Source organism: Rhodamnia argentea, chromosome 6 (assembly GCF_020921035.1).
Source record: "Rhodamnia argentea isolate NSW1041297 chromosome 6, ASM2092103v1, whole genome shotgun sequence".
In the NCBI taxonomy this organism is placed as follows: domain Eukaryota; kingdom Viridiplantae; phylum Streptophyta; class Magnoliopsida; order Myrtales; family Myrtaceae; genus Rhodamnia; species Rhodamnia argentea.
The window spans coordinates 8052896-8079677 of NC_063155.1; the positions used below are offsets into that span (position 1 = coordinate 8052896).

The 26782-nt window shown below is 39.2% G+C and overlaps 3 protein-coding genes across 8 annotated transcripts; 1 reads left to right on the forward strand and 2 right to left on the reverse strand.

The window, feature by feature from the left end:
• The first annotated feature begins 912 nt into the window (after positions 1-912).
• Positions 913-9280, forward strand: LOC115741601 (SNF1-related protein kinase catalytic subunit alpha KIN10-like). Of its 3 annotated transcripts, XM_048280254.1 has the most exons (12): positions 913-1118; positions 3613-3811; positions 3913-4097; positions 4206-4388; positions 4485-4616; positions 4800-4985; positions 5963-6052; positions 6130-6210; positions 7012-7128; positions 7840-8070; positions 8642-8780; positions 9108-9280. In XM_048280254.1, exons 2-11 carry the CDS (start codon positions 3622-3624, stop codon positions 8753-8755), a joined length of 1509 nt encoding a protein of 502 aa, XP_048136211.1. In that variant the 5' UTR covers positions 913-1118; positions 3613-3621; the 3' UTR covers positions 8756-8780; positions 9108-9280. The 3 variants fall into 3 exon arrangements, with proteins under 3 accessions (XP_048136211.1, XP_030531486.1, XP_048136210.1); XM_048280253.1 differs by lacking the exon at positions 913-1118 and adding an exon at positions 3287-3398 and having other exon boundaries at positions 3913-4388; positions 9084-9280; XM_030675626.2 differs by lacking the exons at positions 913-1118; positions 8642-8780; positions 9108-9280 and adding an exon at positions 1958-2081 and having other exon boundaries at positions 7012-7175; positions 7840-8011.
• A 15-nt stretch (positions 9281-9295) lies between these two features.
• Positions 9296-12708, reverse strand: LOC115741107 (probable receptor-like protein kinase At5g61350). Its single transcript, XM_030674829.2, has one exon. The coding sequence runs from the start codon at positions 12185-12187 to the stop codon at positions 9683-9685; it is 2505 nt and encodes an 834-aa protein (XP_030530689.2). The 5' UTR covers positions 12188-12708; the 3' UTR covers positions 9296-9682.
• A 1298-nt stretch (positions 12709-14006) lies between these two features.
• On the reverse strand, positions 14007-26004 carry LOC115741646 (LON peptidase N-terminal domain and RING finger protein 1). Of its 4 annotated transcripts, none has more exons than XM_030675636.2 (18): positions 25472-25998; positions 24314-24424; positions 23394-23476; positions 23136-23220; positions 22968-23054; positions 21736-21797; positions 21462-21655; positions 21296-21356; positions 20975-21152; positions 20057-20095; positions 19880-19941; positions 19664-19700; positions 19034-19083; positions 18875-18944; positions 16436-16511; positions 15333-15412; positions 15187-15255; positions 14007-14257 (listed from the first exon to the last, which is right to left on the reverse strand). In XM_030675636.2, the coding sequence occupies exons 1-18, from the start codon at positions 25541-25543 to the stop codon at positions 14198-14200; spliced, it is 1476 nt and encodes a 491-aa protein (XP_030531496.1). In that variant the 5' UTR covers positions 25544-25998; the 3' UTR covers positions 14007-14197. The 4 variants fall into 4 exon arrangements, with proteins under 4 accessions (XP_030531496.1, XP_048136212.1, XP_030531504.1 ...); XM_048280255.1 differs by lacking the exon at positions 25472-25998 and adding an exon at positions 25310-25457; XM_030675644.2 differs by lacking the exon at positions 25472-25998 and adding an exon at positions 24921-25259.
• Between the last annotated feature and the right edge of the window lie 778 nt (positions 26005-26782).

A 26782-nucleotide genomic window follows, 5' to 3' on the forward strand; every position in this document is an offset into this window, starting at 1 on the left:
TGGCTAATTCAGTCCTAAACCTTTTGAAAAATTGCCAATTCAATCCTAAATATTTTGATTGTACTAATTTAACCCTAAGCCTTTTAAAGTTTTGTTAAGTTAGTCCTAAAGCTTTCGTTGAATTGTTAATATAATCATTTCGGTTCATTTTAACTGGAAATGATCCATGTGATAGCCTAGTAAACGCAAGTTGTCCTATGTGGCCCTGCCGATGCTGACGTGGATAATTTTTTATTTTCATTTTATTATTTTTTCAATGTGCCGACAAGGCTACCAGCCACAGTGAGGGTTTGTGAGTCCTTGCAAAATCGGGTGTCGTGGCACTTGCACGGTCTCTCGTTGTGGCTCGCAAGGGCTTCATCGCCTAGGGGTTGGTAGAGGTTGCCAACTCCGCTGGCACAATGAAGAAGAAAATAAAAATGGATAAAATAAAATAATAAAGAATTATTCAAGTCGGTGATATCCGGATAAAATTAACGGGAAGGACTACATTGACAATTTATTAAAATGCTTAGGAGTAAAATGACAAACCGTCAGAAGATTTATAATCAAATTGATATAATTAAAAGGTTTAGGATTGACATAATTAAAAGGTTTAGAATTGGATTGGTTGTGGCACACTTTTTGCACAAATTTCCCTGCCACAATGTATTTCACCTTGTTAAATCAACGAATCTATGATTGGGGCCCATAATCAGCATTATAAAAAATTTGAAAAACAACACATGGGCTCAATTGCCCGAGCCCAAAAAGATCACCCAAACTTTGTCCCCGGAAGGTCCGACCCGATTTGATGGACTAAAACGACATGTCGTTCCCCCAAAAAGGAAACAGTACGAAGCAGACAAAGATTACGGCCAATTAGTGCTGCGTCAGACATAAGCTGGCGATTTTGATACGATGTTGACACAAAATACTATTGTAAGCCTGAAACCTTCTTTGATTGCTCTAATGGCGGAGTTCCTTGTGCTTCTTCATCCCGTGCGTCGAAGTCAATCGGCACCTTCGATTGGATTCTCGAGCTGGTTCGAGGTGTTGGCAAAACATCATCTGCTCCACTGCACTCTCGCTGTGTGGCGGAGGTTCTTCACTCGCGGCGGATTCTCGTCTCTGTTCTGGTGCGTGTTTTTCTGCCCGTGTCAGCGTTCTGAGTGTGTTGTGAATCATCGATGCATGATTCTTTCTTCTTCTTTTTTGGTGATGTTTATTGCTGTGTCTAGTTTTCCCTGGTTTGTACGTACTGTCTATGTTAAAATATGCCTTAAGTTTTAGACCGTGAAGGAAACCTGACGCGAGATAATGCATAACGAACCCAGTTAATTAAGGAACAGTTCAAAAGTTGGAGATTCTGTATGCTCGATATCGAGCAAAGCAAAGCGCGTGGATTTCCTTTTACGAATTGGAACCGGTTTCTTGTTTCCACTTTGACCGTGAATACAAAGTTTCAAAAAAAAAAAAAAAAGCTGTGGATAAACTCTATGAGTTACACATGAAAACAGATAAACAAGGAATATATTTTACTCCGTTCATGCTCTGGATACGCGGTGGTTGATACGACGAAGGCTTGAAGCGCGGTTCGATAAACGAGTGCTTGGCATGTTATTTTTTCGTGGAATTACTTCAATAATTTTGTATTTTAGTCGAGAAATTCTTGCGGTAAGAATTTGTATTTTAATTCCTTTGCGAGATTGAGAGATTATTTCACTAGGAGTTGGGGGCTAAATATTGTGTACTTATTAGATGTAATTGGGGGTTGGAAAATACTAAGAGTGTTTTGAGTGACTCGAGTGTGGTCTACAATCTTCGTGGATCACTTGGTTCCGCACAACAGTCTTTGTGGGTTCGCAATTCTTTTTTCCCATGTCGGCGAACTTGTTGAAAGCTGTGGTCTCGTTGAATGACCGGTCTTTTGGATAATTGCTTGATCAGTGATTTTTTTTTTTTGGAATTCTACTAGAACGAGAAGGGATTAGTGTGGGAAGTGAGGAATATTGGATAAGTCTTATTCTCAGTCCTCCTGTAGAGACAGCGTGTGTATGATGTCCCGAATTGTCTTCTTGCATGCCTCCTTGCATGTGTATGTGCATGATACGTCAAAACTTAATTTTTGCGTGTTGGCATTCGGTCGTGATTCATGATGTGGGCTTAATATGTCTTTCTTGCTTAATGGTTTGTGGTTTGCAGTTTGTTTGTTGGTTCAGGTTTTAGGGTGATGTTATCTTTCCCCTAGATTACCATCTTTCTTTTCCTGTGTCACTGGGTAAGTGGTTGATGGCCGTCACTGAGTAAGTGGTTGATGCTAATTATCTTTAGAAGAGAGAACTTGGAATCCTGCTTAGTCAGTGATACGTAATAACTTGTCAGCTTTAAAAAAAGATGATGTCCAGATGTTGAAAATAAGGTTGTCTAATCAAAACCTCGCAAATCAAGAATTTGCTGCTGCTTGGACAGTTGCAGTCTATTCGAAATGGCTTCAGTAGTAGGTGGAAGAAGCAGCGATTTATATGTTAAGACATCGATGGAATTATTTGGTGTATTCTAATTTTGTTTGTTTTTTTCTTAGTCGAATTTTTGTGTACTAATTGAAGAGTTGAAGATATAAGAGAAACGTACTGTGCTATTGTAATTGTCATACTGTTAGCTTTCTTATGGCTTCTTCTAACAGTGAGCCAGGTTCGGTTGTTTGGTCAAATTGCTTGTGTCATATTCTCCCTAAAGACATGAAATCTTTAATCTCAGAAAGCAACAGAATTCCATACTTCTTTATTGGTGGTGACTTGTGAATTCATATTTTGGAATAAAGTATGTTATTCTTCTTCTTTCCTTTGGTCCATGTTGTTCTAGTTGATTTATGTCAAGTTGTTGGCTCAATGATATCTCATGCTCAGTGCATCTTCTGTTTGGCCATGATCTTTAGGCTAAAATGTTCTTTGATACAGTCACAAACTCAAATGATGTTCGAAGGCTTTCATACAAATATTCCAGGGCAGATGGTCAATTATATTTTGCTTCAGTGAAGAAGTGCAGCTGGAAGGGTAACGAAAAGTAACGAAGTATTTCTGTATCATTAGAAGGTCCATATTCCATTGTGCCTGGAAGAGTTTCAGTTTCGCGTCAGCTTTCATTTCTTAAATGCCGACTCCCTTGTTTTTGTGTATGCATGTGCTATTTCGTAGGTAGCACGCGTACTTTCCCCTTTGTTGATGCTCTTGAAGTTTCACTTGATCTTTTTTTTTTTTTTTTTTTGGGGGGGAGGGGGGGCAGTGTTGGAAGGAGGATAATCGTTTCGTAAGATCTCCACTTGACTTGAAAACAAATTAAACAGGAAAATTTTATGCATCCAAACTCCCTTTGGTGGAAGAGTTGTTGATTGATCGCCAAATATGTCGGAATTGCATGTAGGTATCCAGTCCTGCTGTTCTTTTGATTGTCTATATCTTCATTTTTCTTCTTTTAGCCACTCAAATGAAGTGGAAGAAGATGATCTAGCAACTACTTAGTTACATGATTCCACTTTACGTTGAGTATCTTGTCTTGTGCCTTAAGAAATATTATTAACTAACATATAGTATTGCCAATATTTTCTATAAATAATTATCTCTTACTTCTCAGGAAAAGACAATGGAAGGACCCTCTCGGCTAACAAGGTCTAGCGAGGACCCATCCCTTAAGAATTATAAGCTAATAAGAAATATTGGCCATGGCGCATTTGGCAAAGTGAAAGCCGCAAAGCATAGACTAACTGGTATCAAAGTGGCCATTAAGATTCTTAAACGTCAAAAAATGAGGGAAAAGCGCATGGAGGACAAAGGTATGTCTCTATCTGCAGCCATGCTCTCTTCTTTCTTTTGCTGAGATGCTTAATTGTTTTCGAGGGTTGAATCGATACTAATGTAAAGAGAGTTATTACAGTGAGTCGGGAGATAAAGATAGGCAAACTTCTGGAACATCCTCACATTATCAGGCTATATGAGATCATAGAGACCTTGACTGATGTATATGTTGTCATGGAGTACGCAGAACGTGGGGAGTTGTTTGATTATATTGTCGAGAATAGAAGGATCAGAGAGGATGAAGCACGGAAATTTTTTCAGCAGGTAGCAATACCAGTCAGTTGTTGCATCTATCTATACATGCATCATCGTTTCAACCTTTTTATTCCCAATAGGTCATTAATATATCTGTTGGGTTCGTTCTGGAAACAGATCATTTCAGGTTTGGAGTACTGCCACAAATATAGGGTGGTTCATCGAGACCTTAAGCCTGAGAATCTGCTATTGGATTGTAATGGCAATGTGAAAATTGCTGATTTTGGCTTGAGTACTATTATGCATGATGGCTATTTCCTGAAAACAAGTTGTGGTAGTCCAAATTATGCTGCTCCAGAGGTGTGTTCTAATTCTTCTGAGTGGATTCTGTTATTATTCAAGGGTTTTAGCTTGCTAAAAGGGTCATGTTTTAGCTGAACGGATTCTCATGTGCAGGTTATCTCTGGTAAACTTTATGCAGGGCCAGAGGTTGACGTCTGGAGTTGTGGTATCATCTTATATGTACTTCTTTGTGGCTCTCTTCCTTTTGATGATGAAAGCTTACCTAACCTCTATAATAAAGTAAAGGTGACTATATTTTAATCCGCACGTACACTGGGAAAGTACGTATTTTAATTCGATTTCACGTAAGGGGGCTTCTTGTGGTTTCATGTTCACCAGGTTATGTAGTGCTTTAGTTCATTAAGTTGACATGATCTCTTACAGAAGTTGTCACACTCATTATATTTTAGCTGACGGGAATTCTTTCAGAGTGGAGTCTATACTCTTCCAAGTCATTTAACAACTGGAGCAAGGGATTTGATTGAGAGGATGATTGTTGTTGACCCTTTAAAGCGGATAACTATTCCTGAAATTCGTCAACATCCTTGGTTCTTAGCAAATCTTCCTTATTATCTGGCTGCTGCTTTGCCAGATATAACACATCACATGAAGAAGGTATGTCTTTTCAATTATATGATGGCATTTCAAAGTGATCTTTCCTCCATTTTGCATCTTTAACTCGACACACATCCTATATTTCGGTGCTAAATATTGTGATGAAACAGTTGTACCCTTGTTCTTGTGCTCGAAATTTATTATAAGGTTAAATCCTTGAGTTTTATGAGAAGGCTCCAATTAGTAATATTTTGATTTTGGTATTTCTTGTCATGTCATTTATCAGATCAAAATAGTTTATATCTTGTAAGTCCCACTCATGGCAAGGTTGTTTGGTGATAATTAGCCTCCTGAGAATTTATATTTATATCACTTTCATCTGTAATCCTCTGGTTGCGCCTTTTGGATCATTTCCCAGAAGGTGTTTTCAAATTCGATCTGAAACTTTGGCAATCTTTAAAATTTCTGAAGCTGAGATATGCAGAAAAAAAAAGGAAAAAATATTGGCGAGACTGATAGATGATCTATGTTAACGTTATCACACATTACTAATATGTGGGATTTCAATAGCCCTTATATACAGTTACAGTTTCCCACCTAATAGCTTAGACTTTTTTTATTGGACTTTCCAACATCTCTCTTCATCTAATAGTTTAAGCTTTTGGATTGGACTTTTTAATAATTCTCTTACAAAAACTTTTGAAGTATGTGGCTACAGCCTAAAGGATCTGGACTTCTATGTGACCTGGAAAGAGGAGGGAGGAGACGTGAGCGGGGATTGGGGGTTGAGGGGAAAAAAGTACTCATTTCTTCTGGTTGTCACCCAATGCTAGGAAATCTTATTGATGTATATTGATCTTCCAGGTGTAGTGTAATTGCCAATCTCAATAGTGATAGTCTCAATCATTGTCTCCAAAGAGGCTTATAAATACGACAGATTCAGACTTAAGTATAAAAATTTGCATGCAGAATGTGTGGATGTTCCAGATCCAGTTCGTGGTTTGGTATTCCTGATCCTTTCTTCCATGCTAATGCAGGTTGATGAAGAAATACTTGAGCGTACGGTTACATTGGGATTTGACAGGAACCATTTGGTTCAATCTCTTCAAAACAGGATACAAGATGATGTGCTCTCCCATCTGATCGAATTTTGGTCTCTGTTTATCAGATTCGCATAATAACTTTCTTCTTTGGATTATTTCAGGCTACAGTATCATATTACATGCTGTTAGACAACTATTTCTCTGGTAATAGTGTTTACAGTCCAGAGCTCAATAATAGTGCGGTTCGTATATCCCTTTTTTTCCCTAAGTCTGTGCATTTTATTAGTTTAGTTGTACTACACATGTCATACATGCATCCAGAGAGCAATGGCTTTCAAGCTCCAAGGCCCTTCAGCATTGTTCTCCTGTTTCATGATATGTTGTTGCTTTACAAGAGGTATCTGGTTATATCTCTCATAATTTTAGATAAATGATTGCGAAAGTTCCTAAAGCCTTTTAATTGCTAAGGCAATAATCTTGATGGGTGGGAACATGGTTAAGATGCAGATAGATTGGCACATTTTTCTGTCTAGGGAAAAACATGGGTTGAACCCTAACAGGATTTAATAAGAATCTTGTTAAGCACCAAGCTTGCAACTCTTCCATTCTTTATAAAGAATTAGATCACCATTTCTATGTACTTGATCGCAATTTATCGGGTGATAGCGGGAACTTAGCTGATACACAGATGCGTTGTGTTACAAGTGCTTTAAGCATACTTAATGAGGAAATTTTAAGTTTCAAAGCACTGATTACTTGCATCACTAGAGAATTAAATATCTTGAAAACTGCAACATTTTTCTCATTTGGCTACTCAACAATTACCTAAGGGCACTCGCCAGCAAAACCTTTTTTCATAAAGGTAAGATGTTTAGGCATTAGGATCGAGGATATATCAAGTCTTGAAAACATTTCAGTTTGTTCAAGGATCATGAGTTCAAAAATGAGTACGCATTTCAATTTATCAAGTCATGAAATCATTTGTAATTATCCCAATGATGTTGGGGTGGCTTTCACCTTGAATTTGCTCTGCTATTTTCCAGGGACTTATTTCATCTGCTCTTCACAGTGATGAATTTTCAGTATCTGTTGCCCAGCAGCTTATAGAACATCAGACTACTCAGTCACCGAGTGTGGGAAGATGGGGTCTCGGATTTCAGGTTTATATGATTGCCTTCTGTGAATTGTTGAACAGTATATTTATTCTGCAAGTAAAACAATGTACTAAACTTGTGATGTCCGACTTGTATGTGTACTTTCGTGTTTCCTCCACATGCAACGCAAAAGCTAACGCAAGCAGCAAAATAGCATTCCACTTATCTAATGGATAGATATACAATAAGGAATCCGATTATTTGCTTATGTGAAAATAGTTTGAGACCTTCCTAGAGTAAATTGAGTTACTTAATCATGAAATCTTTTGGATGTTTGAACCTCAGCATGCCCTTTGCCTGTAATTTTCCTTAAATCATTTTGAAATGTTTGCGATATATTTAAGATATAGTGTGAACGAGTGGCAACAAGCTCATTCTTTTTACTGAGCCTAACCCTTTGAATTGCAACATTAAGTTTTATCTGATGAGAAGTAGAAGGAATTACCAGTCACAAGTTATAGACCAATGCATTGACCAAGGTGTTTTACAGAGCCCCATAGTTGAACCCAGATAACCCCAGCTAACCACAGTTATCATGTCGAAAGCTGTAAAATGCATTGAGCAAGGTGTGATATCAACAGGAGTACTCATACACAATTAACTTAAAGGCTTTATGCTCATGAAATAGATCCGTATGATATTGACAGGATTCTTTCGGTTTTTAAATTTATGCAGTTATTTCTCAGTCTAACCATGGTTATTGGTCTGATTTTTCAGTTTGGACTGCAGCCTCATCATATTATGGTAGAAGTTCTGAATGCACTACGCCAGCTAAATGTCTGCTGGAAAAAGATTGGACACTACCACATCAAGTGCATGTGGTCTCGAGGTGGTCAAATTCAAGGCCTTACTAAAAATTGTCAGTGTAACGGCCTCCATTTAGGCAATGAACCTGCAACCATCCAGACCAATCATGTGTCTCAGAACACTGTCAAGTTTGAATTGCAGGTACTTCAACTCTTCCAATGGATTCGCTATTTCTTCTCATTTTCCTTCTTGTATTTGCACATGGATTGCCGTTCTAAAGCCATCATAGTCTTGTCCAAAGTTTATGAAGTAGACTTCTAAATTGCAGTAACATTTCTAAAAATTTAAGTTAGTGGATAATAACCTGGCGTCATATCTAGGCACACTTAACTCGTCGACTTGCCTTTGGACAGGCAGTTTTCTCTAGGCTCAGACTCTGAATATAGATCTTAAGTAGGAAGGAAAATCATCTCCCATAGCTCATTAAATTCTGAGAGTGCCACCTTCTCATCTAAACGTCTGTTAGTGGAGGGATTACTGGATAGCAAACATCATTTTCAGTTGCAGTGGGCTGGATGTTGCTGTTGATCACATGCGGTCATTGCTTGTCTTAACTGCAAAGTAATTTTGTTAGGGGTATATATCAAACAGGATTTTAGAGAACTGCATATTATCCAACAAAGTACTTCTATCTTTGGACAATGAATTGGCTCTGTGCTGACTCTGTTATCTGGTTGACATTACTAATATATACTTGCTTGTCATCGCGCAGCTGTATAAAACTTGTGAAGAGAATTACCTATTGGACCTCCAGAGAGTTACAGGTCCCCAAGTACTCTTTATTGATCTTTGTGCCAGTTTCCTTGCCCGGCTGCAGTTATTCTAGAGTGGCAATAATTATTAGAAGAGAGGTAATCTAAACACAGTAAAACTATCACGTAGAACTCTTGCTATCAGCATTACATCATTCTCCTTTTAGTGATAGAGGACTCAAAACGTGACTTTCCTTCCTAATCTGCTTGCTTTTGTTCTCTGTTTTTCCTCTTTTGCGAAAGATCAATCAGCTTGTTAGGAAGGAAAGTCACATTGATAATTTTATTGATTGACGGGGAAAGGAATTATGAGTTGTTATCTCTTTCATTTTACATTTCCTGCTAATCCCAATTGCTGTTAATAGCCCAAAACTCTTCCATTGATAATTTCTTTTGCAACAGAATCTTGTCTACTCATAATGACCGAGTTGTGCCAGAAATCTAGAGATGTGCTGGCAAGTGGAAGTACCAATCGGGAGACAGACCACGCCAAACTTTAAGATCATGCCTTTTCTGCTTTTATGTACCGTGTAAAATGTTCTGACATTTTGTCTATTGTAAGATGATCTTATTGCTGATGAAAAAGAGAATATTAGACATAAATCAATTGCTTTAGAACTATCGAAAAATTCCAACAAACAGAAACAGGTTGAGCCTGCTCAAACAATCTCTGAAAAACACATACACTAAGGACAAGGTCATGGAATCTTTAAACCTTCTCTAAAGAAGAATCAGTGGCAAAAACACATTGAAGCAATGATCATAGAGAACGTTATCTCAATTAAAGTTTCTGGCTATTCCCTCGAAGGAATACAAGGAGAATGAAGGGCTATAGCATCTGTGAATTTTAGAATCATGGAAAGCGGGAAGCGATAATCAGATTATTAAAAGAAAGTGTTGGAGTGGATCAAGTTCTCCATGGCAAAACATACAGATAGAATGAACTTAAATACTATTCAAAGCCGATGGACAGAAGCAGCCTCTCTTGTATTCCAGGCTTCTCAGACTTGCAATCCTCCCTTTTGGGGATCACAACCGGAGGAGGTGGAGGCCTCTTCAAGCTGCAATGCTGACTCGAGGTTCCACAAAACATCACTCATTGCAGGCCTTTCAACACCATATTCTGCGAGACATTTTTCTGCGGCTTCTGCATACTTCTTAAGTGCTTGGGCGCATATTTTTCCTGCGATGTGGGGATCCATTATTTTCTCAAGCATCCCCTTTCTGTGCCACTGCATTGCCCACTCAGCCAAGCTGACCTGCTCTCTAGGTAATGCAGGATTTATGGCTGGCCTTGCACATAGTACCTCAAAAAGCACTACTCCGAAAGAGTAGACATCAGATTTGTCAGAGAGTTGCTGTCGCCTAAAGTACTCGGGATCAAGGTAACCAAAACTACCCTTCACAGCCGTGCTCACATGGGTCTGATCCAGATTAGGTGCTGCTTTAGACAACCCAAAATCTGAAACTTTGGCTACAAAATTCTCGTCCAGGAGAATATTTGTTGTCTTCACATCACGGTGTATGATGCCTTGTGCTGCACCAGTGTGGAGATAGTGCAAACCCCGGGCTGCACCAATGCAGATCTCGAGCCTCTGTTTCCATGAAAGGGGGGGAAGGCTTGAACCATAAAGGTGGTCGCGGAGGGGTCCATTTGCCATGTATTCATACACAAGAATCATTTCTGTGTTCTCATCACAATATCCAATAAGTGATACAAGGTGACGGTGCCGGACCCTGGAAAGCATTTGTATCTCGGTTTGGAACTCGTTGATGCCTTGCTGTGATGAAGGGTTTCCACGCTTGATTGCAACTTTTTTTCCATCTTCCAAAGCTCCAAGGTAGACTTTGCCAAACCCGCCGACTCCAATAACTGCCTTCTCATCGAAATTTTGTGTTGCTTCCTGTAATTCTTTGAAGGTGAATGATCGGTCAAAACCACCACTAGCAAAAAAGCTCGAGAAACCGCTCTTGCTCTTGCTCTTGCTGGAGCTGAAGAGGCTTGATCTGTAGCTGGTTCTACTGGACAAGAGATGAGCCTTGCTATTATTGAGAGGGGAGAGCCATGATGAGCTCTTCCCGTGGTTCCAAGTTTGATGCCTCTTCTTCTTCTTTCCTAGAAAACTCTTGGCGAGCAAGAACATGGCTGTTATTCCAGTTGCAAGGGCAATGGCTGCGAAAATCTTCATCTTGTTTGTTCGAGGTCCTCGTCCCTTGGAGGAACCAGCTGCCGGATCACTGTCCAGGCTTCTGGCAGAGTTGCTTATCTTAAGGATTTCAATCCCATTAAGGATGGCATTTGGTGAGCTTGGGTCAACTGTTGCCGCTGGACCGAGTTGAATCATGATGGAGCCATTTCTTATCACTGAGGCATTAAGCACGAAGTCTTTATAGTAAGGTACTGCTAGGCCTCCTGTGAGGGATGACAGGTCAAGACCGGATGCACCCATCAATCCATTGATGTACACATCGAAGTACAGTTGATTGAGGCTTTTACTCACTATATCACAGAAATGCATCCTTATCATGTATGAGAAACTCGGATCAACACTCATCTTCCATGTTAGATTGAAGTTCTGCTGATTTACCCCGGAATTTGCCATTTGGTCTGCTGTAGCATAGACATAGGGAGGAGCAATGTATGCTGTGGCTCCTGGGTTTGGATACTTGATTACGCCAAAAGGTACAGAGATGTTTTGAGCTCCTTCTGCGAAAGTCATATATGTGTTGTCCGGCTGCCATGTCCTAAATAGTGTGTCATTAGAAGGACTTACAGTGGGCCCTCCAATGTTCAGCCGGTATGTTACTTCATAATCGTAGGTAGTTAAACCGGTGAACTCACCGAGTGGAAGAACTGCAGTCGCAGTATCAGAAACAAGCGAGTCCGGTGCTGACACAAACTCAATGGCATTGACAAAAGAAAACGACTTTTCAGATGTAAATTTGAGGAGCACTGTATCTGATGAAGTAACATTGATGAGGTACTCTTTGAACACCAATTTCGAAATATCTGTCACCCTAAAGTCATGCAACAGAACTAGTTCATTGGCTGTGACCGTGAAAACAGCGTCCGCGAGGTTATAAGTTGGACAAGGAATCGGATGGAAGTAGAGACGGACCCAATGGAGGCCCGCATGAGAAACCTTGAATGTGTAAATGGCTTCATCGGGAAATATCCTCGCTGTGCGGTACAACGGAAGCGAAGAAACAGGGTAACTAGAAGTCTCACTGCTGGATAAGGAATCGACCAGAGCTAACACATCTTGCTTGGTTCTTAAGAGAGGAGATGCATCGCGTTCGGATAGGAAGATTCTTCCATCGTCAAGCTGGGCCTGTTGAGGAGAACCACAATCTATGAGATAGATGTCGGGGGGTACGTAAGGCCCGATGGGAGAAGAAAATGATGGAAAGTCGCTGCCTTGGGCAGAAACGAAATACACAAAGCGGAGCAGGCAGAGGAAGAAGAGGGTGGACATGGAAAGTGGAAAGAAATGTGGAATCTTCATTGATGCTTTCTGTTCATTCGATGCAACAATGGCTGATGCTCACATAGTAGCTGAAAGAAACCTGAAAGAAGATGGTTTTGACTGTGTTTTGCCAGTCATAAGGATTGAGGAGGAGATAGAATTCATTCTGTGTAGTGGGCTGCTGATTAGTTCATGGTCATATGATTGACTTTGTGAAGAGAGAGAGAGAGAGCGAGAGAGAGATGTTTTTGTTCTGTTTTCTGGGGATAGGATGGTTGTGAGCATGATGTAAGGGAAGAACGTGCAGAGATGTAATGTGGGTGACGTTTTTTTATGGAGACAAGAAGTTGTTCACGGGGTGTTTAAAGAACTCTTAGCGACGGCTGGCTTTTTGTGTGTGTGTGTGTGTGTGTGTTAGGTCCATAGAACCCAGGAAGGAAATGTTCTTTTCTGGTCACTCTTCCGACTACCAACTGCCATTAGAGAGAGAGAGAGAGAGAGAGTTGGCGTAGGAAAGTTCCCTTTTGGACCAGCTCATACAAAAATGTTGGTCTGGATGGTGATAAGTTTTCAATAAAATTTCTTTGATATTTAGAATTTGCATTTGGCATTGTTTGCCACCACCCAAGAAGCAAAAGATTCGAGAGTCTAGGCTAAAAATATATGCATAGATTAGTGGTCTAATGACAAGGCCTAGCGACGGAAGCTCGGGACAGATCCGTATGATACGTAGAAGTCTCACGTTTGAAATATTTTATATTGAAACTTCATAATTCATTCCAATAACAATTGTTCAGTCCATCTGATAGAGGGAATATACGAAGTTTTCAATCGTACGACTTGAGAAATGTAATTATTAAAATAAAAACAGTGAAAAAGAATAAGGCATTTCTGGGCCTGAAGGCAAGCAAAAAGACAATAGGCCTCTCTTTTATAAAATATCCTGCAGGCCTTAGACCCCCAAAAAAAAAAAAAAAAAATCCTGCAGGCCCAATGGGCTGGAAACTATGTAGATCTACAGAAGTGCCAGGCCCCATTTCAGGCCATGCCAGCCCAGTTCCCCAGACTAGGCCGATTCTAATGTAAATGGGCAGAACAAAGGCCCACATTTGGGGCCCATTTTATGGAATCATGGGCCGACAGGGCGGATTAAAGCCCACTTGGGGCCAATGGGCTTGTGCCCCATTTTAGGTCCGTTGGGCGTACTGATACCCATTTTAGGGTCCATGTTGGTCAACGTAGGCCCAATGGAATGAATCAGGGCTAAAGGGGCCCCTTTTTAGGCCTAATGGGCCAAAATTGGGGCCCATCTTATGGTCAGACCGAAGTTAGGCCAGACCAGGTCGATTTCATGGCCCAATGGGTAGAAGGAAGATCCATTTTCGAAGCCCACGGGCCGATTCTAGGCCCTGGGCCTAATGTGCATAATCTTTTGTTTGAACAGGGAACGAACACATTGTCAAATCCAATGGGCTTCTTATTTTTCTTGGGTGACAAGTTGTCAAGGGTACAACGTACTGTTACAAGGCCCACAATGCAGGCTTATTTAAAATGATTGTTTTTCTTATTAAAGCCCAACTATGTCTATATGAGTTCTATTTATCTAAACAGTGAGAAACAACACATTGACAGATCAAAATAGAATTGTCCAACAGCAAAATCAGGTCACATGCTACTTTCTTTTTCTTCTTTTTCACATGGAACATAGAACCAATTCATAATATGACTTACCATGAACTGTAAGATTGAGAAAATCGTATTGGATTTCGAAGTTGTAAAGGACCTGCAGGCTGGGACCGTATATACGTACCCAAAGTTAACCATGTATCGACAAAGTTCGTGTTCTTGTTATATTCTATCAGCTCTGTCGGACCAAAATTGTACTTTCACGAATGGCTGTTACAATATTCATTTTACAAGAAATCAATAGGGATCCGCATATTTCACTATGCAGATTGAAAGAATATGAATATGCTTTTTGAAAAGGAAAAAAAAAATCTTTTTGCGGAAAACTTGGGGCACAAACCCCCAACAAAGTAATATTTGCTATTACTGCACCCGGCAACCCTGTTCTTCGGCTCTTAGATAGATCAACCCGCGGCTGATTCTCTGCGAAACAATTTAGAGAAGGGCAAGTTAATGACACCAACAAGAGAGGAGAATTTCCAAAATCATGCAAGCTACACATCCTACACAACCAAATCGAACCACCGACTATCCCTACCCGCCCTCAATTAGATCAACTTGGCTCATAGCACTGCTCATGGCAATAAACATAACTGCTAAAGCGAAATAGCACGACGAAATCACATGGCAGGCCAGAGAAATAGCACAACAAAATCATCACATGTAGGCCACGCGTTCAATTGATTCCAAGAACACTCTTATCACTTGTCCAGCATGTTTAATACAGCAGCGACAGAGGCCATCCACCTTGAACCCCACAAAGGTTCAAAATCCGAAAAAAAAAAAAACTATGGCCTTCGAGTAGAGATCGACCACGAGGGGTGACATTTAAATTAGGCCAACAGAAAAAAGAAAAAGATTCTCTTTCCCGGGGAGTGCTATGCCTATTACACATTCAATGTTATCAGGTTTTCAGCAATTTAGCATCCGGATAGCCTCAATCAACATAAAGAACACAAAACGCCATATGCAATCAAAAAAATATCAACATAGACATAACGGTGGTAACCTCTTCTAGGACAAATAAACGTATGATCTTTAATTCAATTTCTCCAAGCTGAATATTGCCTCAGATGGTCTTAGATTATTGTCAATGGCGCCCGCTCTCTGGCACAGAATATTAAGAGCTGGTTTAAACTCAGAAAAATAGGAATGAACTACTGATGTATTACACTTCAAAGGAGGACGTTCCCCTTAACAATATGATTACTTTACTACACTAGCAAAAATGCAAATGCAGACATTTCAATTGGATTCAACAATATGATTTATTCAATGTACGAGCAAAACATTGCACCAGATGATAAATACTAGGCAGATGTATCACTACATGCCAATGATTTGTTACATACCTCTCTAGTATCTCTTATTCGCAAGAGATCCAACTTTTCCTGAGGTCTCCGATTTGTTAGAGTTGCAAGCTGAACCAAAAATCTAGATCAGAAATATAACACAGGGGATATACTGCACTTCTCATTAATTTGCTAAACAAAGGTACCCAGAAACTGAATCGCTCAGGATCTTGTGGTGAGGGCATCATGCGCTCCAGGCTTAGTAGTTTTTCATACTTGGATCTATCTGCAAATAAAATGAAGTATCAGCAACACGAACAATCCCCGATGGACAAAAGCACCTTTAACTTCACTAGACGGAAAATCACAACTATAAATGATGGTAAGTGCCCCACAATTCTAACCACCTTGCCATGTTTGCGCATTTGCTACATGTTGAACGACAAGAAAACAACTGTAGCCACAATTATCCTGGCTCATATAGACAAACTGATCCACATGCGAAGAGAATTCAAGGACTGAGGTTTCGATGTTTTTGCTCAAGAAAGCATAAATTCCTATGTTCTATCGCACCATGTACGACGAGTTTGATGTGATGATATCCATATTGTGGATATTGTCTTCTATGATTCAGTATAAATGCTCGACTTTATGTTATTTGAATTAATACATTCTGAAACCATACTAAACAGAGAACAATTGGTTAGGTTAAGGAATGAGGTTCTTCTAAACTGATAACTTTAGTTTGGGTTTAAAATATAGTCCAAAGCAACCAAGAATCCCCTACTTTCCACAACTACTTCACAAAAAAAGGCATGCATGGTTGTTGCTGGGGACGATAAGGCATTTGTATGATCATTGGCAACTTTTCATGACTCCGCGTAAGCTATTTATACAAACATGGGGTGGGGCGCACTCATGCTTGCTCTGGTTAGTTCAGTAAACCCTGCTCCCACTCTTCATCATGAGGTAGAGATGCTAGGTGTCTTGCCAGGCTCATTAACTTGAGTTCACGGGTTCAGATATCATCTCTGCCTTGAGTGGCAAGGGATTTGGTTTAACTTTCTTCGCTGCTAACACTGCCCAAGGGACTTAAATAATAGTACTTTCTCCAAACTGCTTCACACAACATGAAACTATACAAGGAGACGGAGTAAAAGAACCCAAAATGATATGAGACAGAGAAAGCTAAAAGTAGTACTGAGATTTTTCAGTCTGACATTCAGATGAAATAGCAGCTTTTGCTATTAGCAACGTCACAGAAGCAACAATAAGTGGAACTGCAAAGATGATTCTCATGACTCGTCACCTTGTCGTGCTGCTTGTTTGGCTCCGGTCAACCATGACAAAGCACGTTCAGCTACATTAGTTGTCAATTCTAGTAACTGCAAAGCCACAAAGATTATCTCGAGCCAAAGATAATAAAGATGCACAAAAGACACTGAAAGTGTTCTTATTGTTGCCATTTCTCTGAAATATTCATTCCATGTCTGAAACTCTTCGCTCTAGATACGTATCCAACAAAGAATCTTTCAGCCATAAAGAACCCCCCACCAAAAGGGAAATTATTATTTCCACAAAATTTAGAGATAAGTGCACTGAAATCTAAAACTTGTCATGAAAGTGCAATATAAGTCCAATAACTTATCAAATTGATGCAATCAAATCTATCTGTTAGCTTTGTCTAACTTGGCTAATGGAAAATGTTGACATAACTTTCTTTATCATTTGCTTAAGACTCGTGGTGTCGCCATGGCGCTCACCAAGAGCCTATCACAAAAACTTGAAAACATGCAAAGAAAAACGAATAAAGGATAAACATAACAAAAAAAGGATAAAAGAAAAATCAAGGAATCATTGTCGACCATTTGTGAAGCAATGCATGAAACCACCCATGTCACTGTTCACCAGTGAAATCAAGCACCAAATGGCAATTTTTTTTTCTTTCCCCCTGGAGAAAGACATGTCAGTTCAATGGCTACAAGCAGAAACAATTTCCCCAAAAGTAGCAGCTACAATCTAAGTTAATTTTTTCTTTCAGATTAATCCTACTTTTCTCAAAAGAGAATGCAGTGAAGTTTTGAGTTCAGTAATGAAGTTTTATGTTTCATTCATCTGAAAAATAAAACTTGGTAGGCCTTGAATGTGGGCATTTCTCAATCATATTCTTGTGGTGCAATGATTCCTCAAGAAAACTAGTTGCATTTGCGCTCCAAGTGCAATGATTCCTCCTGAAAACTAGTTGCATTTGCACTCCAAACTTGTTAAAATCATGATACACACAACCTTTCGCAACAAACTGAATGAATAGTGTAGGTTTATATTCAGCAACATGTCAAAACGAAGGAAGCAAATCAGGATGCTTGATGGTAAGCAGTCTCAAAAAAAAAAAAAAATAGAAGGAGAGAAGCCTCCATTTTTAAGTCAATTACTCTCCACAAAATTCTCTTGAGCATCTGATGCTGCATGTATGGCTGCAACCTCATTCATTGTTAAGAAAGGGTGCTCCATTTTAAGTCAATTACATTCCACAATTGCCGTGACCGCGCGACATGGTTTTTGTCAGCAGGCCTTTGGCAGTTGCCGGCTATCATTAGTTCTGCCTTTTTCAGCATTTGTTACTTTTAATCACACTTGAAGTTTTGGCAGAAAATGACATCGTTTTGGGTATTGTTCACACTTGAATTACCATCAACAAACACATAGGAGAGAGAAAATTATAGAAAAGGCCTCGTCAGTTTTAAGTTGAACAGATCAGATGGAGTTAAGAGATGGACTTCATCGCATCAATTTTACAAGGTAGAACTGGATTGACTATCTAAAAGTTTTATGACTCGATTGCATTGTCACGACAAGTTTTAGAACCCTAGGCGCACTTATCCTTAACATTTATCGAAAATAAACTGCGCTTATGAAGTTGTTCCAACTTATTAATTGGCACCAACCCTAGATCCTTGCCCTGAGAAATGAATCAATACTTTCTACTCGAGCTAAATCATATACTGTTTACACTACATTTATCAAAAATAGACACTCACGAAGTTGTTCCAACTTATAATTGGCACTAACCCTAGATCCTTGCCCTGAGAAATGAATCAATACTTTCTACTCGAGCTACATCAGATGCCATTTACACTACAACCCAAGAAAAAATGAGGGTTCTAATCAAAGGGCAGTACTTGAATGCTACTGCAGGTACATGCAAAGAAGTTATCAAAAGGGTGAATTTGTTGCCCTGGCTAATAGGCTTAGTATCAGCAATATTTGACATTTCTGGCTACAAGATATAGATACAAGAACTCACCCAGAAAAGGACTTAGCATTTGGAAATCTACAAACAAAAGTATGAAGTAGCTATTACAAAATACAGGTTTCATGCAACCAAAGTTTTTAACACCTTTCTCTATGTAGTAACCGAGAGGAGAGTGGCAAACTAGATTAGTGGTCGTCCAAATGACATTACATAATACATTCCAAATTAATGAATTTTCTCATTCCAAAATTTCATCTTTGCTAATAAAACCGAAGAATTTTTAAGGTGTTGCCGATCTGAAGCACCTTGTCCAAATTATCCCCAGTTATGACTTACAGGAACTTCCCTAAAAAGTTTGATGGAAGATGTTCTACAATTGATGACACTAAAGAGTCATCATCTTTTAGGATTTCACATAACTCCTATAGGATCAGCAAATGAACAACGAGAATCATGTGAATCTAGACTGGATACCCATTTTAAAGATGGACTTACATCGGTTCTTTCTCCGTTCTCTTGTGAAGGATGCACATCTTGTACCCATTCAACTTCCGCAACACGATATCTATATTATTATCGAAGAGGAAAGTAACTTAATGGATCATCCACCAAATTGAAAATTTATTCAAAAGACCACATTTTCAGAGGACTCACCCATCCTGATCCCAGGATCGTATTATGCGAAATCTACGCCTGCCCTCAACCTGCACAATTGTCTTAGTCCTTGAGATCAAAATAGATACCAATAAAAGTTAGCATAGCATTTTTCATCAAATGGGCACCAACCCATGATGAGTTGCTGAGTCGTTGGTCTAATGAAGCCAAAACAGCTCAGAGATTATTGTTATTTTTCACACCTTCTCAATTTGTATAGAAATCAGTTAATATCTTCACTGTAATAAATTGCTCTTCCAGCAAGCCCCGTATTTCTCTTTCTCCATCTCACAATTTGATTTTACACAAGAAACAACAGATCAATTTGCAAAGGTGTTTAAACCAGGATCGGTGTTGGGACCATGCAATTGACATATATATCAGCAGAGATTTCTCAAAAAAGACTTTCTAAAGTAACTGTCCCAATTTGAGAAACATAAAGTTTTGTACGATTGTGACGAAGAACTGAAGAAACAGAAGATAAATTTATAGCGCAGAAAGGAGCCATAAAAGTTACTTCAATGACCTACATCAACCATCAACCTTTGGAACATCTCACTCAGTCTCATCATTAAAATTCAGCATGGATGCAATAAAGTACGTCACTGAACTAATGCACCAATTTTTCACCTCTATAAAGAAACGCCCGTCTGGAAGTGGCTCACACCTACACAGAATAAAGAAAATAAATATAATGACAGCAGTAAGCGATGACAACACGAAATGACAACACCAGTGAAGCTTCAATCTTAAAGACGTGATGTAGCTAGTGACAAACTCATAAATCTTGAGAAATTGAGAGAGAAAAGAAGAAATTAAAAAGATAACCAAGTTAAAAAAACTCACTCAGTAATTTCCACTTCACAAGCAAAATCAGCAATAGATCCAGTACCAGAATCAATTGCAACCTACATTACAGAACAATAATCAATTTCCCACTTAATCAGATGGACTAGACAGTTTGACCAAAAAAAAAAAAGATGGACTAGACAGATAGAACCAATCATAAGTTATGGAAAATACCATTCCCATCCGATGGTTCCCTTCCATTATCCTCCTCACCTGTAAACAACAGTAGAGAAAAAGATTATCTACACAAATTTGCAGATATGCTAATCCTAATATCTCCGAGGCCGAGTTGCATAAATAGAAAGTAAGAGGTCAGGTTACCACATAGGCTAGAAAAATGCTAGACAGCACCAAAGTTCAGTCCAGATTAGAAATCTACGACAAGATGGTTTTTCTTCTTTAATTGCATGCGAATTTGTTGCTGCATTTTGATCACCTTACAAAAATGCAAGAACATTTAAGATGGAAAGCAATCCTCCCTGAAGCTGGTGTTTGTGCCACGGATTATTTCTGTAACCTGTGGGTAGGTTTTCCAATCGAGCAAAGAAGCTTCCAGACTGTAGAGAGCTAACTCACAAATTCAGGGCAATGCCCGCCACACATCTCAACTCGACTGGTCAACAATACACACATGAGCCTTCGCAAGGCAGATGATTAAAAGTGAAGTTGACATAATAAGCAGGAGCAACTGTTTGCAGAGAGCTCCTCCGCTTGCGTTATAGCAACAATAGTATGACTTACTAAACTAGGTTGGCAGAGCTCACTCAAAAATAACGCAATGCTTGTCCTTGTTATCATTAGGCAGGGTTTCAAAAGGGTTATCTCTCGCTACTAACTACAACTGTCCCAGCATCACAATTAGGTCAGTCCTTGCAACTTTCATGCACCACAAGCTCAAGCTATTTGAAACAAACAATTATATCATACTTTTCCATGTGAATTTTGACATCCCTTCACCACTTTCTATTGGAGCAAATACTATAGAATCAACCTACTTATACTAAACAGCTTCTTTTTGTATAGTACAACGAATGGGCTTGAAATAAAACAATCAGTTAACTGGGTAAGTACTATTTACTATGACTAACTTACCATGAGCCTGTATCGGGGCTCAAAAATGTGAAGATGATACTTCTGGCAAGGGATAACGACATCCATCACGAAAAGAGGCACCAAATCAACTCCTAAATATGTAAGACTTTCATGCTCTGCCTTCCTCTCAGCATATTCCTCTGGAAAGTTCTTTTGTATAATGTTGTTGAGTGTCACACTGATAAAAGAAAAATGCACATTTGGAGTCACATTACCAATTAATTCAAGGACATTTTTCCCCATAAACAGGAACCCAAGGAAGAAGAACCTAAGGAAATAGTATTTCATGTGTCCAATGCAAAGATTAGAGAGGTAGCTTACCTGACAGCAGATGTTCTAGGACTCATAAATAGAACTGTCCGGCACAATGGACATTTGTTCCCTAGCAATTGAAAAGTAGAACTTAAGAAGGCTAAAATTTACATATATGAAACATATGTAGTATAAACCATCAGTGAGAGTACAGAAAAAATGACATATTACGCACCACGATCCATAGATTGAAACAAGCATGATCGACAAAAAGAATGACCACATGGTGTTGTGATAGGCTCATATAGTAGTTTCAAGCACAGAGTGCAATCAAAGTCATCTGTACGCTCAGGTCTTCCATGGCCTTGCCTCTCCACTACTCTGGTCAAATTTCTCTCCAAATATTGTAGAATGGCTCGAAGAGGATTGCTGCAAATAAGCAGAACTCAATCATATCAATCATATACTTCCAAGAACCCATGTGGGTGAGTAGCAAATTATCATGTTACCTAAAAGGATCCACCTGAAGACCAGATATTACTGTGTCCCTAGCCATTTCATACTTCTCCAACTGCCAACAAATGAATATTAAGTGTTAGCACCACAAAAATCAGACTTCTGAGTACTCATGTAAACATACAAAGACAAGCCAAGGGCCAGCATCCTGTCAGCACTATGAAACCTAATCAGGCCAGACAACTCCACTCACATGTACAGAGCCCCTCCAATTGGTCTATCAAGTGGATATACCAGAAATTATACCTAACTAATCATCAAAAGCAGATAACAGTAACCGTTATCAAAAAGGTCACTCATGTCACCGATTTTGATTACCACAATTAAGGACACAATTAGAACAAGCCTCGAGAAGCGAGGGCTTTGAGTCGAATTCCTAGCCACATGTAGACATGAACTTGTGTGCTTACTGGAGGAGTTTTACCCAAACATAAGAGGTACTACCTAAGAGCTCCCGAGTTAAGCAAAAGTTGAGTCATAAAGTAGCTTTTACTTGAGACATTCTCAATCACTAAAAGAAAGCATAGACTTTTCTTTTTGTTTTATTCCAACCACACATAAATCAATTGTCTATTCCCCATTTTGTGAGATCTCAACCGAGAAAATGAGAGCCACAAATAAAAGAACTTTCATATAGGGCTAACAAAACTAAAAACAATCTCAGTTGCAGACTGGTCAAAGCTCTATGATCCTTCTTTAGTTAGTCTTACTCTTCCAGCAAGCCCCGTATTTCTCTTTCTTTCTCCATCTCTCTTTTTTATCTTAAAAAAGAAATACCGGATCAATTTTAACAGGTTTTTAAAGAAGTTCAGTGTTGAGACCATGCAGTTGTACTACAGAACCCTGAGTTCTCCACATAGAAGTTGACACCACTACCGACTAACTAAAGGTTTAGACTATTAGAGAAAGGCATTGTTTTAATGATTAAATCATCCAAAATATCTTATATTTGGCAGGAACATGCATAAATTCACGAATACATATATGAATTCGTAAGCTAAATCACGAATGAAGGATGCAACATGTCTCATGCAAGTTCTGGTCAAAGCGTATTCTAACCAAGTAATGCACAAGATCATAACAAGAATAAAGAACACCTCCCAGATGCATCCCAGAATGAATAATAAGCAACATAAAATCTATATGTTGTCCCAAGGATAATGCAAATAGGGGATGAATCCGTCCCTTGGGTACTTTAAAACTGAGGGAAAGGAACCAGTCTTACCAATAAAAGAGTTCTGGCCTTCAAATTATATGGTCTGACTGAAGTACTTTGGAGACTCAGTAGCTTCTCAGCATCCTTTAAGGCAAGCTGAATCGATAACATACAGTACTAGGTTAGAACTCTACGACGATCCTATTGTTAAGAAGGAAACACGAGAGCAAGATATACTTCTGCATGTATTGTAGGATCCAGCCCATTCAACGCCCTATATTCAGAGTCTGACGGATTTCTGAGTTTCAAGAATTGGCTAATCCTGAGCAGAAAGAAACCCTTTTCAGATTCACAAATTTGACAAAGTTGTCCAGAAGTCATCAATAAATCTGATATAAATGCCATGAGAATCAATATACGACATTGAGCAACCATGTTTGAGGAAGTAACATAACGAAACAAATAAGAACTATGGAAGAAAGGTAGGACAATAACCTTATATAAGCAGCACATCGGTTTCCAAGAATGACAGGATCATTGGGTTTGATATTGTTTGCCCTTGAGTAGTAATTGATCGACTGCCAAAGAGAATGAAAAAATTAGTTGGTGAAAATAAAGAATAGGACAGAAACTGCATACCATAACGATCTGTGGCATCAGAGAGCCTACTTTTTCAGTGCATTCTGAATACAGGATCAAATCAATGGTTTAAGGGGTACAGCCAATTAGATTTAGGTGCTCTGGCCAAGAACATTATCAGATTTAGGTACCATCGAAGGCATCATTTCAGCTGCTACCTCTCAAAACTAGTCTGACAAAGATGCAGCTTATATTCTCATATTGAGTTATAAGAAAGAAGCTGAAAACATGATTTTTGATATCATCATCGACCAATATAGTGTGGATGGCACATAGCAAAGCAGTGTATCATAGTGGAAACTGAGATGAAGACTTTTTTTTTTTTTTGCTTTGCAAACAATGTCAAGAAAACCTTGAACATCATGCACTCCAACTGAAACAAGCAAGAAATATTGTATAGTGCAATGCAAACATCATGTCGAGAAGTGCATTACAATCCAAACCGAACAAAGTGATGATTGACATGCAAGGAAGGATGTCTTTGTCCTCACAAGAAACAAGCAATAATGAGGTTATCCTAAATAACTAAGACAACCTCCTTGGATATGAATCACTATGATCAACTAGCAATTAACAGGTTAATTTTCTATTGTGTGGTCTGTTTGCCAACACAATCCGATAATAACTCAAGTTTCACGTGAAAAAATAAGACTCCAAACCAGATAACTATCAAACTAGGGCATAAGCAATGATAGATATAAGCACTGCCGTTACCGGGAAAGAATATGCAAAACAAAGACAGAAACAATAAAGAAGCAGCTGAGCAACTCTCGAACCTGTTCAAATGATGCAAGACGATTCTGCCGAAATGTTTGGTTTCCATTTTGCACAAGATCAAAGACATGACTGAACCTGTCCCAAGGCAGTGACCCTTCACCCTCATTTGCCTGCAAATCTGATTAAAATAAACTTCTTTGTAGATTGAAACAAAATTTCAAAATGCACAGTGCCATATACTTAGGAATGCCAACAAAAAGAAAGAATTATCTTTCTGTAGTGCTTGATGAGACCTGAAGAAATGAGGACTGCTTCAGTAACCAAAATGACTATTTTGCTATGCAGGTTTCAGTGAAGAACTAAAGAGGAGACAATTGTCAAATATTTTATCAAGTCCTTCTTTCCCGCTATTCGAACACCAACTAGTCTAGCTATAGTCCTGAAATCCAGTGCAATGTTGATAGACACTTGTCATTAGAAGAAATTGGTCAGATTAGTATTCCTGTTCAAATGGAGTACCAACAACTCAAGTTGACTAGTAGCAATGAAGAAAAAAGAACACCGTAGTCTCAGTTGCCTCCCCTCGTTCTTCCTCGAAATCCTCAACACCCAGGAAATGATAATGAGATATAACAAAAATAGAAGCACAAAGCAAGAAAAACCAACCGATTCTCTTGTCATTTGACTACATTATTCTCCGATACCAAACACGTTTAACTGAATACAAACAAAAAGAGCCAAGTTTGAAGATGATGAAGAGAAAAAACACTCTTATTTAAAAAAAAAACGTGGAAGAAATATTAGATTGGTCTTTGTCAAGTGCACGAGGGTCTCAGAGACAGACTTCTTGTTTTCTCAGATCAATAAGAGTTCGAAAGCTGAGGTATTCCCAATTACAAATTCCATGGCAGAAGAGCAGCAGAGAATTTGTAATGCAAACAATCTGTAGGAAGTTTTCAAAATGGAGCATTCTAGCCATGCAACAACAGCAAATTCTTCTCTTCTCTTCCTGTCTATTCACGGCAATGTAACGAAAAGGAACGGAATGAACCAACCCTTTCCATCTCCAGAAAAACAGGAAAACCCGCGACTGAACTCCAAGTCACATCACACCTATGCAACATTTTCACTCCAAAGGGATTCACAAAAAAAAGACTAGGAATGGCGTTCGATCACTTCATGTAAAAACGAAGAAGAACAGATCAAACCAAACTAACCCAGATGTAGTCTTCGACATCTTCGACCCCTTCAAGACCCAGAAACCCAGAAGACGATTCTTCACCAGACATTTGAAACAACCCACTTTCTTCCAACAAAAAAATCTCTCCAACCCAAGAATCGACGACCCCCTCGGACTCAAGAGAACAACAAAGGAGGAGAGGGGGCGGCGCCTTATCTTGAAACGGAGGAAATAAATGCGGGCAGCGTCAATGGCATCGCGGTGTTCGTTCTTGCGTCCTTCGTGCGTTCGCGGACCAGTATTGAATACGTGTTTCGCTAGACGTCGCTCAAAAAATCAAACCCAAAATGTACACACTTCCCCTGTTTTTATTCTCTCTCCCTCTCTCTCTCTTCCCTTCCTTTCTATCCATGTAAAGCAGAGAAGAGGTGGGGTTTGATGGGGACTGACAACGAAGACAGAAGAGGATCGTGTGGCCCTCAAATGGAAAAATCTCCTCGGACAGGGTTTGGCTCTTTGCACGATATCGCTTGCTTTCGCTGCTTTGCCTGCAGAGAATTTTCCCTGGTGCGTGAAATGTTACGGACAATTTTAATGGCAGTTCTAGACAGAAGCTGAACGAGAGAGCCGGAGAGAGTGTTTACACGGGGGACCCCCTTTTTCTTTTTCTTTTTCTTTTTTCTTTTTTCTTTTTTTATTTTTGCCTTCAATTTTTGTATATTCTTATTTTATTATATTGGTGTTATTTGGATATTGAAGATGCGGCACGTGCGGGATTTTCTTGATTTTTAGATCAAACGCAAGAACGTTTTTATTTCATCATTGCGATTTAAATGTCCTCGTTTATATGGTGCGTTTTGATTTATTCTAGCTGACGATGTTTTTTTCTCGTCGCAAATATCCGAGCACACAAGCAACGCCGCTCGCCGATTTGAGTGTCGCCACGTGATCTTGTCCGAATTTTCTGTTAACTGTTTCGAGATCGACTGGATGTGAACCCCATCGACAAGCTAGATAGGGCTATTCCTGAGCTATTTATGGTTGATATTTGCCAAACCAAGTGATTATTCACGGATTATCAAACACCGTATAAAAGAACCCAGAGTCAAACAACTTGAACACTTACTAATTTTATGGGTAATTAGGGGAGGCAATTAAGATCATACTCGTCAAGATTCCCCCCATCAAATGCTTTTTCTTTTCTTTGTCTTTTTTTGCCTTCTCCTCATTGATTTCTTCATCGCCGAAAAAGTTTTTAACGAACAAAATCGCAGAATATTTGTCTATGGAGGAATCCTTCACATCTTAATGTATTTTTACAGTTTATCGAGTGAGTTAAAGATTCCAT

Coding starts and splice junctions, on each gene's coding strand:
- LOC115741601 (XM_048280253.1), top strand. Junction 4,389..4,484: donor CAAATTATGCTGCTCCAGAG/GTGTGTTCTAAT, acceptor TCTCATGTGCAG/GTTATCTCTGGTAAACTTTA. Junction 7,129..7,839: donor GATGGGGTCTCGGATTTCAG/GTTTATATGATT, acceptor CTGATTTTTCAG/TTTGGACTGCAGCCTCATCA.
- LOC115741107 (XM_030674829.2), bottom strand. CDS start 12,187: ATGAAGATTCCACATTTCTTTCCACTTTCCATGTCCACCCTCTTCTTC.
- LOC115741646 (XM_030675636.2), bottom strand. CDS start 25,543: ATGTCTGGTGAAGAATCGTCTTCTGGGTTTCTGGGTCTTGAAGGGGTC. Junction 23,477..24,313: donor GTCTTGCATCATTTGAACAG/GTTCGAGAGTTG, acceptor TCTCTTTGGCAG/TCGATCAATTACTACTCAAG. Junction 15,413..16,435: donor CAAACAAGCAGCACGACAAG/GTGACGAGTCAT, acceptor TTTTATTTGCAG/ATAGATCCAAGTATGAAAAA.